Raw genomic sequence first — 12,020 nt, 5'->3', positions numbered from 1 at the left:
TTTTTTTTTTTTTTTTTTTTTTTTTCAAGATCCTAAATTTTTTGTCTCGGGTGTCGATTTTTCCTAAACTGTTTGCTTTTCCTCCTAGTGGCAGATGAGCAGCGAGGGACTGCAAGGAACTGGGGATTCAACAGCAATAGCTCTCAAAATGTGGCCCTGGGACCAGCAGCATCACCTGGGTACGCTCGGGCCTCATCCCCGACCTAGGGAATTAGAAACTTGAGGGTGGAGTACAAAAATCTGTTTTCATATACCCTTCCTATCGCTTGAGTCCAGGAGTTGGAAGCTGCAGTGAGCTATGATCGCGTCACTGCACTCCAGCCTAGGCAACGTTCGAGAACCTGTCTCAAAAAACAAACAAAATCACACACACACACACACACACACACACACACACCTCCAGGTGATTACGATCTCAAGTTCTAGAGGCTTACATTAAAATTCACACGTTTGCTTCTACTATTTCCAAGTTTTTGTTTCACCCTGAGCTCTTCTTGTAAGATACTTTATAAAACAGACCACTAGTTACCCCAGATGGAGGAATGTGTAAAGACACCGGGGTCGGAGCTGGAATCTTTCCTGGGACCTTTCACCTTGACCTCGGGGAAGGCAGGAGGTCGGGGCAACGCGTGGGCAGGCCCGGGAAAGAGGAAACCCGCAGGACAAGGGGGTTGTGGCTCATCACGTGGCCACTTGAGGGCAGCAAGGAGCCGCAGCTGGAGGCGGCTGCCTATCTGATCCTGTTTGAGAGTCCGCCAAATTGGGATTTAAATTAGACGTCAAGACGAACTTACAGACCGGCCTTGCCTTGTTCCATGGTAAGGGGATTTTAAGTTTAGGGCTGGAGGAGGTCGTCCCTGGGACTCTGGGTTCGGCGGAAGGAGGAACCGGCGTTCTAGGAGATTAGAGAGCCTTCGTTTCCTTTCTTAGGTCTTTTTTTTGACCTCAGTGCCACGGAATCCGCCTCTTCCAGCCCCACAGATCCCTCGTGTCCCCAGCCATATCCATCCTCCCGGGGAATATCTCCAACGGCGCTCAGCGTTCGCGCCTCCTTCTCCGCGGTTTTCTAGTCCCTAGGCCCCAGCCCACTAGAAGCCAGGGTGCCCCCTCACCCCGTCTCTCACTCCATCCAGCGCCCCAGCTCCTTGCAGTCACAGGAACGAATTAGGTCAGGGGAGGGAAGAGGTGCCTCCGTGTCCTGACCTGATTCCTTGCCGTCTATTAAATTTACATTGCGGGTATTTTTATTCTGTCCTGGAAGGGAAAAAAAAAAAAAAAAAAGGTGATCTCTCCCCAGAGCCCGTTAGAAGGTGGCGGCAAGTGGGGTGAGCCGTTTCCCGGCCTGGGGCTTGCTTTGAAAATTGATTGGGTCTGGCCCTGAGCAAGCCTGGCCCCAGAGAGGCGGGCGGCCTGGGCTACCTACTCGTGGGGAGGGGTCCAGGCTGCTGCAGAGTAGCGGTTAGCCAGGGCCCCTGCACCCTCATGTCTGCTAGGCTGGGGGACAAAACGGTGCTGGAAATGGGGGGTAGAGGGATGAGGTGGAGTCATGGGAGGGGGATGGGATTCGGGCCCCTCTTGGGGAGAGAAGCTAGGGGTTTTTGCTGGAGGGGGAGATTCCCGGGGGTGGGGACTGCAGGACAAAGCATCAGAGAGGCACAGAATTCCAAAGAACAAAGTCTCAGAGCTTGAAGGCGCTGGGGGCAGGGGACAGGCAGGGGCCCGTGGCCCAGGGAGGAGGCGCCTGTCCCTTCCTAGGGTCCAGTCCCTCGGGCCTTCTCTCTGCAGCTTTCCCCGGCGGAACAGAGCAGGAAAAGGGAGCCAGGAGCTCAATACGGCGCCCAGGGCAGCTGACGCTTCTAGGGGTTCTCCCAGCCCGAGGGGCTCCCTCCCTGTCCCCTACTCTGCGCCCCTCGCCTTAGGAGCGGCTGCGGGAGCTCTCGGGGAGCGCTCTGTGAGAGCTGAGGGCAGGCGCTGGGAGAGCCCCCCACGACGCCGCGCCCCCCGCCCCGCCCCCTGCCCCAGCTCCCCTCCCCGGACCTAGCCGCCCCCCCCAGCTCCCCGCCTGCTCCCGGAGGCCGCAGCCTCCCGCTCCGCTCGCGCTCTCGCCTCTCCCGCCTGCTCGCCCTGCCCCGCGCTCCGCCGCCTCCTCGCCGCCCGCCCCTCAGCCAGCCCCGGGGACCGCGCGGCAGGACCCGGAGCCGGGGTCCCCTCCCTCATCAGGGCTGGGGTAGCGAGCAGGCCGGGGGCAGGTCCGGGCACCCACCATGCGGGGCGAGCTCTGGCTCCTGATGCTGGTGCTCAGGGAGGCTGCCCGGGCGCTGAGCCCCGAGCCCGGAGCAGGTAGGACTGGCCGGAGTCGGCCCGGGTGGGCCGGGAGTGGGGAGGGGGCGGGAAGGCAGGTGTGGGCATGGGCAGGTGTGGACGGCCTGGCGATGTCCGCGAGTGGAGTATTGTCCGCAGGAGGCCGGGAGCACTGGGGGCTGCGGGCAGGTGGATGGACAGGGACCCCACCTTCCCAAACACACGGGGTGTGTGACAGTGGAAACACCGAAGCCTGGACCTCTTCTTCCCTCCTGGAAGGATACTGGTGGGACCTTGCGGGGGTGGCGGGTGGCGGGGGGACTCAATGTGGCCATGGGCTCTGAAAGGGGAGTTGTTGGGATCCCTGATCACCCAGGCAAGGCTGGATTCTGAAGAGATGGGAGCCTCGGGAGGCCCCTGCCCTAGCCATGCCTCCTTTTCCTCTTCTCTACCACACCCCCGGAGCCCAAAGCTGACCCAGGCTAAGGGTAGGTGGGAGCAACCAGGGAGATGGTGGAGACACAGCCTCTCTCCCTGGGAAGGCAGCAGCCATTCGGTCATCTTCCCTTACCTATTTGGTGTCAGTAGAGAGGCATTGGCCCCAGGAAGAACCAAATTGCTGCTCCTGCAACCCCAGCCTCAAGGGACCCCCTCCTCACACCTGCTCCATCTGCCCTGGCAGCCTTTGGACTTCAGCTGCTCTGCTCTAGATGGGGCACTGGGGTGGGGGGTGGAGGGAGGCGTCCCATTCTGCACATCCTCTTCCCCTCACCAGTTCTCCAAACTCATCTCTCCCACCTGTAAGTCCTTTCTGAGATCTGCCTGGAATCCCTCATGTTATAACAGGAAGACTAATTTTCATAGCCTCAGTCCTCCTCTCCCCTAGGTGCCTTGACTTTCTTTGGGGTTGGGGAGATGGGTAATTTGCAGCCTAGCCCCTTGACAGAGATGATTAAGAAGATAGAGACCTGTGCCATACTGACACGGGTGCCCCTCAGTTGGGGTGAGGGAGGGGCTGTTGAGGTGAGTACTGTGGTTGACCTGCTGTCTCAGGGGTGTGCTGGCACCAGGCACAGTGGCAGTGGCAGTTCTCGACTTCAATGATCCCAGCATGTAGCTGAGATAGGCCTGGGTCCCTGTTGAGAAGAGGATGTGGGGGTGGGAGGTGAAGGGTGCTGACAGGGTGGGAGGTGTGGGCAGAGGGCAGTGGATCTGATATGTTGAGAGGCTGCTGGTGAGAACCACCAGTTTTCAGGGAGACCACACAGAGGGTGGCCAGAGATGTGGCTTCTAGTCCCGCCATCTCACTTGCTGTGTGACTTTGGGCAAGTTGCTTTCCCTCTCTGGACCTATTTTTTTGCATTTATAAAGTGAGGCTGTTGGCAAAATCTTTGACTCGTGTTTGTGGAATAATAAAGGATCTTTTCTAATTGCCTTTCCTTTTCGTATTTGCTAGGATCTACATGGGTAACTGATACTTTCAAGAAAATCACTGCAAACAGGACAGAGTGGGATATGTTATTAATAATTTCTGGGCTCCTTTGAATCCCCAGCCTGCTGTGATCTTCTGAACTCCGGGTGTAACAGAGTTTATGAGGGAAGGATCTGATCCTTTGGCTGGGTTGGGTGAACCCTGGAGAGGGCTGGGGAAGGGGAATTAGGAGGTAACAAGGATGGGCTGGGAGATTGTGGCCAGCCCCCGGCCTGGCTGAGGGCTGCCCCTTCAGAGTCAGGTTGGGGTAGGAGACAGTTGGGGAGACCAGGAAGAGTCGGGCAGGCAGAGACTTGAATCACTTCTCTAAGTAGAAGACACCCTGTCTTCTTGGTGTTGACAGAGATTGAGCCAGGAGAAAGGCACTTTCTCTGCAGCAGGAGGGATTGAGGTTAGATTTAAGGAATCTGTAAGAAGCCAGAGGCAGCAGCTGTTGACTCCCAGTCCAGTGCCCTTTTCACAGGCCAGGCTGGACTTCACGGGCAGGAGGTCCTATAAGGAGGAAGGGGGTGTCGGGGGGGGCTAGATGTAGGAGAAGGACATTCTGGGGGAGAGTTGCTAAGGAGGGACAGCCTGACCTGATGGGTGGTAGAGTCCTTGTTACCAGTGGAAGGGCAGCCGGGAGCAGGACCTGAAGGGATGCTGGCATCCAGCCCCAAGGCTCTGGGTTCACTGAACTGGTAGGGGCCCTTGGGAAGTAGCTGAGATCTCCCCTTGCTCCTGATGGACAGGCTTGTTTGGTAGAACCTTGAAACCTCATCTATCATTAGAACAGCAGCAGCAGAGAGATGGGTGGCTCAAAGATAGAGTCAGCAGGGGAGACCAGGCTGACAGACGGGAAGATGGCCTTGGGGTGCACAGCGGGGCCGGGGGGACTGAAAGTCTGGTTACATGGAACCAGAGGAGCGACCAATAGACAAACAAGAGGCAGCTAGAGTTGGCATCCTGGCCTGGGAGTCCTGCAGGAGGCCAGGCTCGGTACCAACCACTGGTCACCCTGACAGCTTCCTCCTTTCTCTGAGGAAGGTCTCCCCATCTACAAAATGAGGGCTTGCACCAGGCTCATGCTTATGACCCTAACACTTTGGGAGGCTGAGGTGGGAGGATAACTTTAGACCAGGGATTTGAGACCAGCCTGGGAAAAACAGACCCCATTTCTATGAATAATTTGGGTTGGGCATGGTGGCTCATGCCTGTAATCCCAGCACTTTGGGAGGCCGAGGCAGGTGGATCACCTGAGGTCAGTGGTTTGAGACCAGCCTGGCTAACATGATAAAACCCCATCTCTACTAAAATTACAAAATTAGCCGGGAGTAGTGGCACGTGCCTGTAATCTCAGCTACTCAGGAGGCTGAGGCAGCAGAACCGCTGGAACCTGAGAGGTGGAGGTTGCGATGACCTGAGATCGTGTCATTGCACTCCAGCCTGGGCGACAGGGCAAGACTCCGTCCAACAAACAAAATTAAAAATTAGCTGGGAATGGTGGTGCGTGCCTGTAGTGCCAGCTACTCAGAAGGCTGAGGCAGGAGGGTCACTTGAGCTGAGGACCTGGAGGCTACAGTGAGCTGTGATCATGCCACATAGCAAAGGCAGAAGTGAGGTCCCATCTTTTTTTAAAAAAAAGGAGGGAAGGAGGTTGGACCAGATTGTCTCTAGGTCTCCAACAACCTGAGACTAAAATGTGGACTTATGGTGGTCAGGCAGCCCCTCCCTCACCCCACGGATCTTCTCTAGTTCTCCCCAGACCCACCCTTTAACCCACTCCAGCTGCCACCCCTCCGATCGACAGGTGACTGGCTTCTCCTCATTCAGGTCTTAATCAGCTCAAGGGGACCCTCTTCAGAGAGGCCCACCCCATGGCTCTGTGTAGAGTAGCAACAATCCTAACCCTTTCCTCTGTCTGATTTTCTTAGTCCTTACCACATGATTTATCTTGTAAATGTCTCCCTGAAAAAGACTAGACTTCCTGGACACAGGGCTTGTGTCCCCCCAGCACTCAGCACAGTGCCTGGGACTCAGTAAAAATGTACTGAATGAATGAATGAATGAATGAGTGACTGAGCGAGTGGGTCAGAGGTGGTCACAGACCCCAGACTCTCCCCTCAAGGGACACACACTGAGCTGAGTTCTTCCTCCGTCCCTTCCCTCCACTTCCCTGCTCTTGCTTCCCTTCCCTCCCTCCCTCTTCCCTTCTGCTACCTGGTGGTCCCTCCCTGCACTTCCTTTTGCTTCCTCCCTCTCCCCAGGTGAGGGTCCTCAGTGGGTCCTGGCCTGCCAGAGGAAGGGGAGAGGGTATGGTTAGGGGCTTTGTAACTTGGAGGCAGGATTTCAATTTAGGGTCTGGAGCCTTCGCTGGCCCCTCCGAAAGCTGGTCCTGTGACCCTCACAGGTATGTTGCCTGAGGTGCAAGTTGACACACCGAGGGTGCAGCGGAGAAAGTTTCCTCATGATGGGGCAGCATTTGGGGCTAGGGGTTTTATGGGGTTTGGGGTGGGGTAACCCCGGTGTGGGAATTGTTAATTGGTTGAAGAGTGCATTTGGAAATAAAGAAACTGCATTCTCATGGTGAATCGGTCCCTCTCTGGGGGTCTTTGAATTGGCCCTTCTGCTGCTGGAATTCAGGATCTGAAATATCTTAACTCTTTTTTTTTTTAGCCGGTCTCGCTCTGTTGTTCAGGCTGGAGCGTAGTGGTGTGGCCGTAGCTCACTACTGCCTCAACCTCCTGGGCTCAAGGGATCCTCCTGCCTCTGCTTCCTGAGTAGCTGGGACTACAGGCATGTATACCACACCTGGCTAATTTTTTAAAATAATTGTAAAAGAGATGAGGTTTTGCCATGTTGCCAAGCTGGTCTCAAACTCCTAGGCTCAGGTAATCCTCCTGGCTTGTCCTTGTAAGGTGCTGGGACTACAGGCATGAGCCACCAAGTCCAGCCTTTTAACAAATTGTAATAGAGATGGGATCTTGTCATGTTGTGCAGTCTGGTCTTGAACTCCTGGGCTCAAGCGATCCTCCCACCTCAGCTTCCCAAAGTGCTGGGATTACAGACGTGAGCCACTGCACCTGACCTTAAACAATTTTTAAATAAAACCTGGCCGGGCGCAGTGGCTCACGCCTATAATTCCAGCATTTTGGGAGGCCGAGGCAGGCAGATCATTTGAGGTCAGGAGTTCGAGACTAGCCTGGCCAACACGGTGAAGCCCTGTCTCTACTAAAAATACAAAAATTAACCAGGCATGGTAGTGCATGCCTGTAGTCCCAGCTGCTCAGGAGGCTGAGGCAGGAGAATTGCTTGACCCTAGGAGGTGGAGGTTGCAGCAGTGAGCCGAGATCATACCACTGTGCTCCAGCCTGGGTGACAGAGCAAGAATCTCTCTCTCAAAAAAAAGGGGAGTGGGCCAAAGTGCGGCCTGCTTAATGCTGAATTACACCTATATTTCTGCCCAGAAGCTGGCATGTAATTCTTATTAACCCTGTGAAGACGGTTTCAGTCCTTATGTGAAACCCAGGGAAGGCAGGGGGACTTTGCTGGGTGCTCTGTGTATATTATTTTGTTAAAGAGTCAAAACCACCCAGCAAGTTTATGTTTGATTAGTCTTATCTCACAGATGAGGAAACTGAGTCTTAGAGAGTATATGTAATTTGTCTGACGTCACAGTCGGTAGGTGGTAGATTCAGGGTCCAGTCTTTAGCTTGTCTGATTCCAAACCTGTGTTCTTTAACTGCTCTGATATTGCATTGAAGTTTCATGGGGAAGAGTGTTCTCAGTTCTGTGTATCTCAGGCACTCAGGGCATTTAAAGATGCTCACCTTCCCCCTTCCCTTCCTTCCCCTCCCTTCTCTTGTCCTCCCTTTTTCTCAGCCCAAGGGACAGGATGCATCAGGGACAGGTGAGCTGGAAGTGGAGAGAGATGGAATCAGATTCACCCTCTAGTGGCTTGTCCTGGCTGCAGTGGGGGAGACTAGCTCTAGGGCATTAAGGGTGGAGGCTGACCCAGGATAGAGGCTGTGGTGACCTGAACCAGGTGGTGGCCCAGGGCTGAGATAAGGATGTCTTGGCCCAGGCTCTGGGGCCTCACAACCTGGCTTCCTGAAGTCAGCCCCATTGCCCCTTGCCCTGGAATGGGGCCAGTACCAGCTGAGGGGACTGGGACACTACCGCTGGGCTGTACCCTGCATGTTGGGGACATAGTCTCCCAGGGAAGCTCCCAGGTTCAGGCCCAGTGGCAGCTGGAGCAGGGCCCTCCAACAACCCAGCCCACACACCAGCCCCACCCTGGGGCTGCCCTTGCACCCTGGGAAACAGTGGGGATTGTCGGTCACTTTTTACTGCACTTTCTGTGGTTCTGAGCAGACTGTGGAGCCAGTCTGCCTGAGTTCAGATCCTGCCATGGACTGGCTGTGTGACCTTGGGAGGTTCCTTAATGTCTTTGTGCCTCAGTTTCTTTCCTTTTTTTTTTTTTTTTTTTTTTTGAGATGAAGTTTTGCTCTTGTTGCACAGGCTGGAGCGCAACGGTGTGATCTTGGCTCAGCCTCCGCCTCCCAGGTTCAAGCGATTCTCCTGCCTCAGCCTCCTGAGTAGCTGGGATTACAGGCATGCGCCACCACACCCGGCTAATTTTTGTATTTTTAGTAGAGATGGGGTTTTACCATGTTGGTCAGGCTGGTCTTGAACTCCTGACCTCGTGATCCACCTGCCCCGGCCTCCCAAAGTGCTGGGATTACAGGCATGAGCCACTGTGCTTGGCCTGCCTCAGTTTCTCCATTTGTAAAATAGATTTAAAACTAGTAACTGTTTCATGGGGTTATTGTGGGGATGAAGGGATTAATGTGTTTAAAACTGTTGGATAGTGCTAACACAGAGCAGCATTCTGAAAGTTAGCTGTCATTTTTATTTCTCCTGTGATTATTATGACATCCCACTGGACTGCACACTCCTTGGGGCCATGAGTGAGTGAATACATGAATGAACAGTGTGTGTTCTGGAAGCTCTTTGGTAACACATGCAGATGCGTGCTCTCACACGTGTTGCTGTGGAGCAGGTCCAGGGAAGATGAGGCTCTCCAGGGGAAGGCAGGTGGGGTGAGGAGTGGCCGAGGGTTGGGTAGGTGTGCAACCCATGTGTGAGCGCACACAGGGAAGGCTGAGGCTTTCGGGAGAGTCTTTGTGGGCGTGTGCATGGGCACGTGGGCCCCAGCACATACACGTGAGCAACCAGCTGTGCTGGCTCCTTTCATGAGTTGTGGGGATGACATCCTGTCCCAGGCAACAGGGGAGGAAGGGTGGCCAGGAAACAGATGTGGTATGGGTTAGAAGAGTAAGATTCAGGTCTAGGCCAGGGTAGGGCAGGGTCCTGGTCAAGCTCCCTCTCTATCCCTCACCCTGCCCTCTTTCTTGGACTCTGCCTCTGACCCAGGCCTGAACCCTCTATAAAACCTCATTTATATTTCTCACTTGACGCTCATGGCAGCCTGTACAATGGGCATGATCATCAAACCCATTTTAGTCACCAGGGAGCTTAGGCTTAGAGAGGAGAACGGATGGGGCCAAGGTCCCACAGCTTGTGAGTGGCAAGACTGGGTGGAGAGGTCAACCCAGTGTCTCTTCCCTGGCCACCCCACCTGGGCCCCTCCCTGTCCTTCCCCATGCTGTAGGCCTCTAGCATCTGGCCTCCTGTCTCAGCTCCAGGTTTGTGATGACCCCTCTCTGAGCCCTCCCCCACGTTCACTACCGCTCTATCCTGTTCTGGCTCCTGCCCAGGCCCCAGGGTGGCTTAAGACCTGGGGAGCTGGGCAGCCCAGCCCAGCACAAACAGTTCTGTCTCCAGAGGCAGCTGTGGGCCGCACCCAAGAGAGACTAGACAGCCCTGGCTTGGGCCTGGGCAGCGGGCAGGCTGCCTTCCCAGCCCTGACTCAGGTCCATCTATGGGTAACTGGTGGGCATCTTGGGGAAGGGGTCTGAGGACTGTCCTCTTCCCCACGCTCTCCAGCAGCATCTGGTTGCTATTAGGGGCAGAGAAGTGAGAGGGGGCCGGCAAGGGTCCAGTAGGCGCCAGTAGCCAAGAATGACTTAATTGGATACAATGTCTAATGACAAAGCAAAGCCCCACAGCAGAGCTCTGGCCTCAGCCCCAGGCCTGGGCCTGGCCAAGCCTGGTCTCAACCTCTGTCCTTGCTAGCTCCCAGGAGCTACCCTTAGCATTCCTCCTCAGTTCTTCGGTGACGGAGCACCTGCTGTGCTGGGCATGGCAAATTTGAAGAAGGTGGAGAGAATCCTGAGGGAGCTCAAGTCGACCAGGGAGATGGGCCATAGTCGCATGGGTAGGTGCTCTAGGAGAGGGACAGCCACATACAGGAGCTCCGGGGAGTGGCGTGGGGAAGGCAGAGGTTGAAACAGGTATCCGACACAGGGTGGGCCTGAAATGGATAAGGGTCGCAGGGGGGGAATATCAGATTTACCTATCTGATAGTTTTCATATATACATATACACATCCATATATATACACATACATACATCTCATATATACACCCATAGCAGGTGTGACCATTAGAATGACAATATAAGGCCCAGCCTTTTGGGGGCATAAATGTTTCTGAAATTGAAAAGGATGGTTTTTGTGTTATTTATTTATTTTAACATGAAATTTCGCTTTTTTGCCCAGGCTGTAGTGCAGTGGCACAATCTCAGGTCACTACAATCTTTGTCTCCTGGGTTCAAGCAATTCTCCTGCCTCAGCCTCCCGAGTAGCTGGGATTATAGGTGCCCACCACCATGCCTACCTAATTTTTGTATTTTTAGCAGAGACGGGGTTTCACCATGTGGGCCAGGTTGGTCTCGAACTCCTGACCTCAGGTGATCCACCCGTCTCGGCCTCCCAAAGTGCTGGGATTATAGGTATGAGTCACCGCGCCTAGTGTTTTGTGTCATTTAGAACTAATTTCACAGACCTGGAGCAGTGGCTTATGCTTATAATCCTAGCACTTTGGGAGGCCAAGGTGGTAGGACTGCTTAAGCCCAGGAGTTCAAGGGCAGTGTGGGCAACATGGCAAAACTCAGCCTCTACAAAAAAAAAAAAAAAAAAAAAAAAAAAATTAGCCAGGTGTGGTGGCAAGCAACTGTAGTCCCAGCTACTTGGAAGGCTGAGGTGGGAGGATTGCTTGAGCCTGAGAGGTCGAGGCTACAGTGAGCTGTGATTGTGCCACTGCACTCCAGCCTGGGTGCTAGAGTGAGACCCTGTCTCAAAAAAAAGCACTCATTTAACAAGGTAGAGGGAACTGGAGAGGAGATCATGGAACCTAGGAATGGCTGCAAAATGGCCTGTGTTTAGTCACTTTCCAATCCTGTGCGCTGGCAGACATTGCTAATTGATCTTGACAGTCCTTCCTGCTAAACACAAGAGAAGCCTTCGAATTCTCAATTGAGTTCCTGTGGCCATCACGAATGGATTGGAGACGGCATATGATATGAAACCTTTTTGCCATCCTAGACAGTGTCCAGGTAGTGACAGGAGTCAAACAGTGGTTCTCAATGGGGCGAGGGAGGGGCAATTTTGTTCCCTGGGGATATTTGGCAATGTTTGGAGACATTTTTCATTGTCACAACCTGGGATGGGGAGGGGCGTGGCTGTGTTGGCATTTAGTGAGCAGAGGCCGAGGCTGCTGCTAAACATCTTACAGAGCACTGAACAATTCCCGCATAGCTGAATTATCCAGTCCAACCAACAACCTGATTTAAAAACGAGCAAAATACTTAACTAGACGTTTCTCCAAAGAAGAGATACAAATGGCCCATGAGCACATGGAAAGATGCTTGGCATCACTCGTCATTAGGGGAGTGCCAATTTACGAAAACAACAGTGAGATACTACCTCATACCCGTTAGGATGGCTACTCTAAAAAAACAGAAAATAACAAGTATTGGCAAGAATGTGGAGAGATCGGAACCTGTGCGCATGGTTGGTGGGAATGTAAAATGGTCCAGTCATTTTACTTGGAAAACAGTGATTCCTCAAAAAATTAGAATTAGAATTACCATATGAGCCAGCGATTCCACTTCTGGGTTTATACCGAAAAGAACTGAAGGCCAGGCCGGGCGCGGTGGCTCAAGCCTGTAATACCAGCACTTTGGGAGGCCGAGGCGGGTGGATCACGAGGTCAAGAGATCGAGACCATCCTGGTCAACATGGTGAAACCCCGTCTCTACTAAAAATACAAAAAATTAGCTGGGC

General features: G+C 53.8%; 1 protein-coding gene across 5 annotated transcripts in view; it reads left to right on the top strand.

Moving 5' to 3' along the window:
* The first annotated feature begins 2,034 nt into the window (after positions 1-2,034).
* PLXDC1 (plexin domain containing 1) overlaps positions 2,035-12,020 on the top strand; it is an 83,147-nt gene continuing 73,161 nt past the window's right edge. For 3 of the 5 annotated variants that reach the window (XM_017497254.2, XM_017497256.2, XM_017497258.2), the window contains exon 1: positions 2,035-2,340. In XM_017497254.2, the coding sequence (XP_017352743.1) occupies positions 2,265-2,340 (76 nt within the window). In that variant the 5' untranslated portion in view covers positions 2,035-2,264. The remainder of the gene's footprint in view (positions 2,341-12,020) is intronic. The other 2 variants (XM_017497255.2, XM_017497257.2) reach the window with 1 other exon arrangement.

Source organism: Cebus imitator, unplaced genomic scaffold (assembly GCF_001604975.1).
Source record: "Cebus imitator isolate Cc_AM_T3 unplaced genomic scaffold, Cebus_imitator-1.0 Scaffold228, whole genome shotgun sequence".
NCBI lineage: Eukaryota > Metazoa > Chordata > Mammalia > Primates > Cebidae > Cebus > Cebus imitator.
This window is presented reverse-complemented; position numbering and strand designations above follow the sequence as displayed.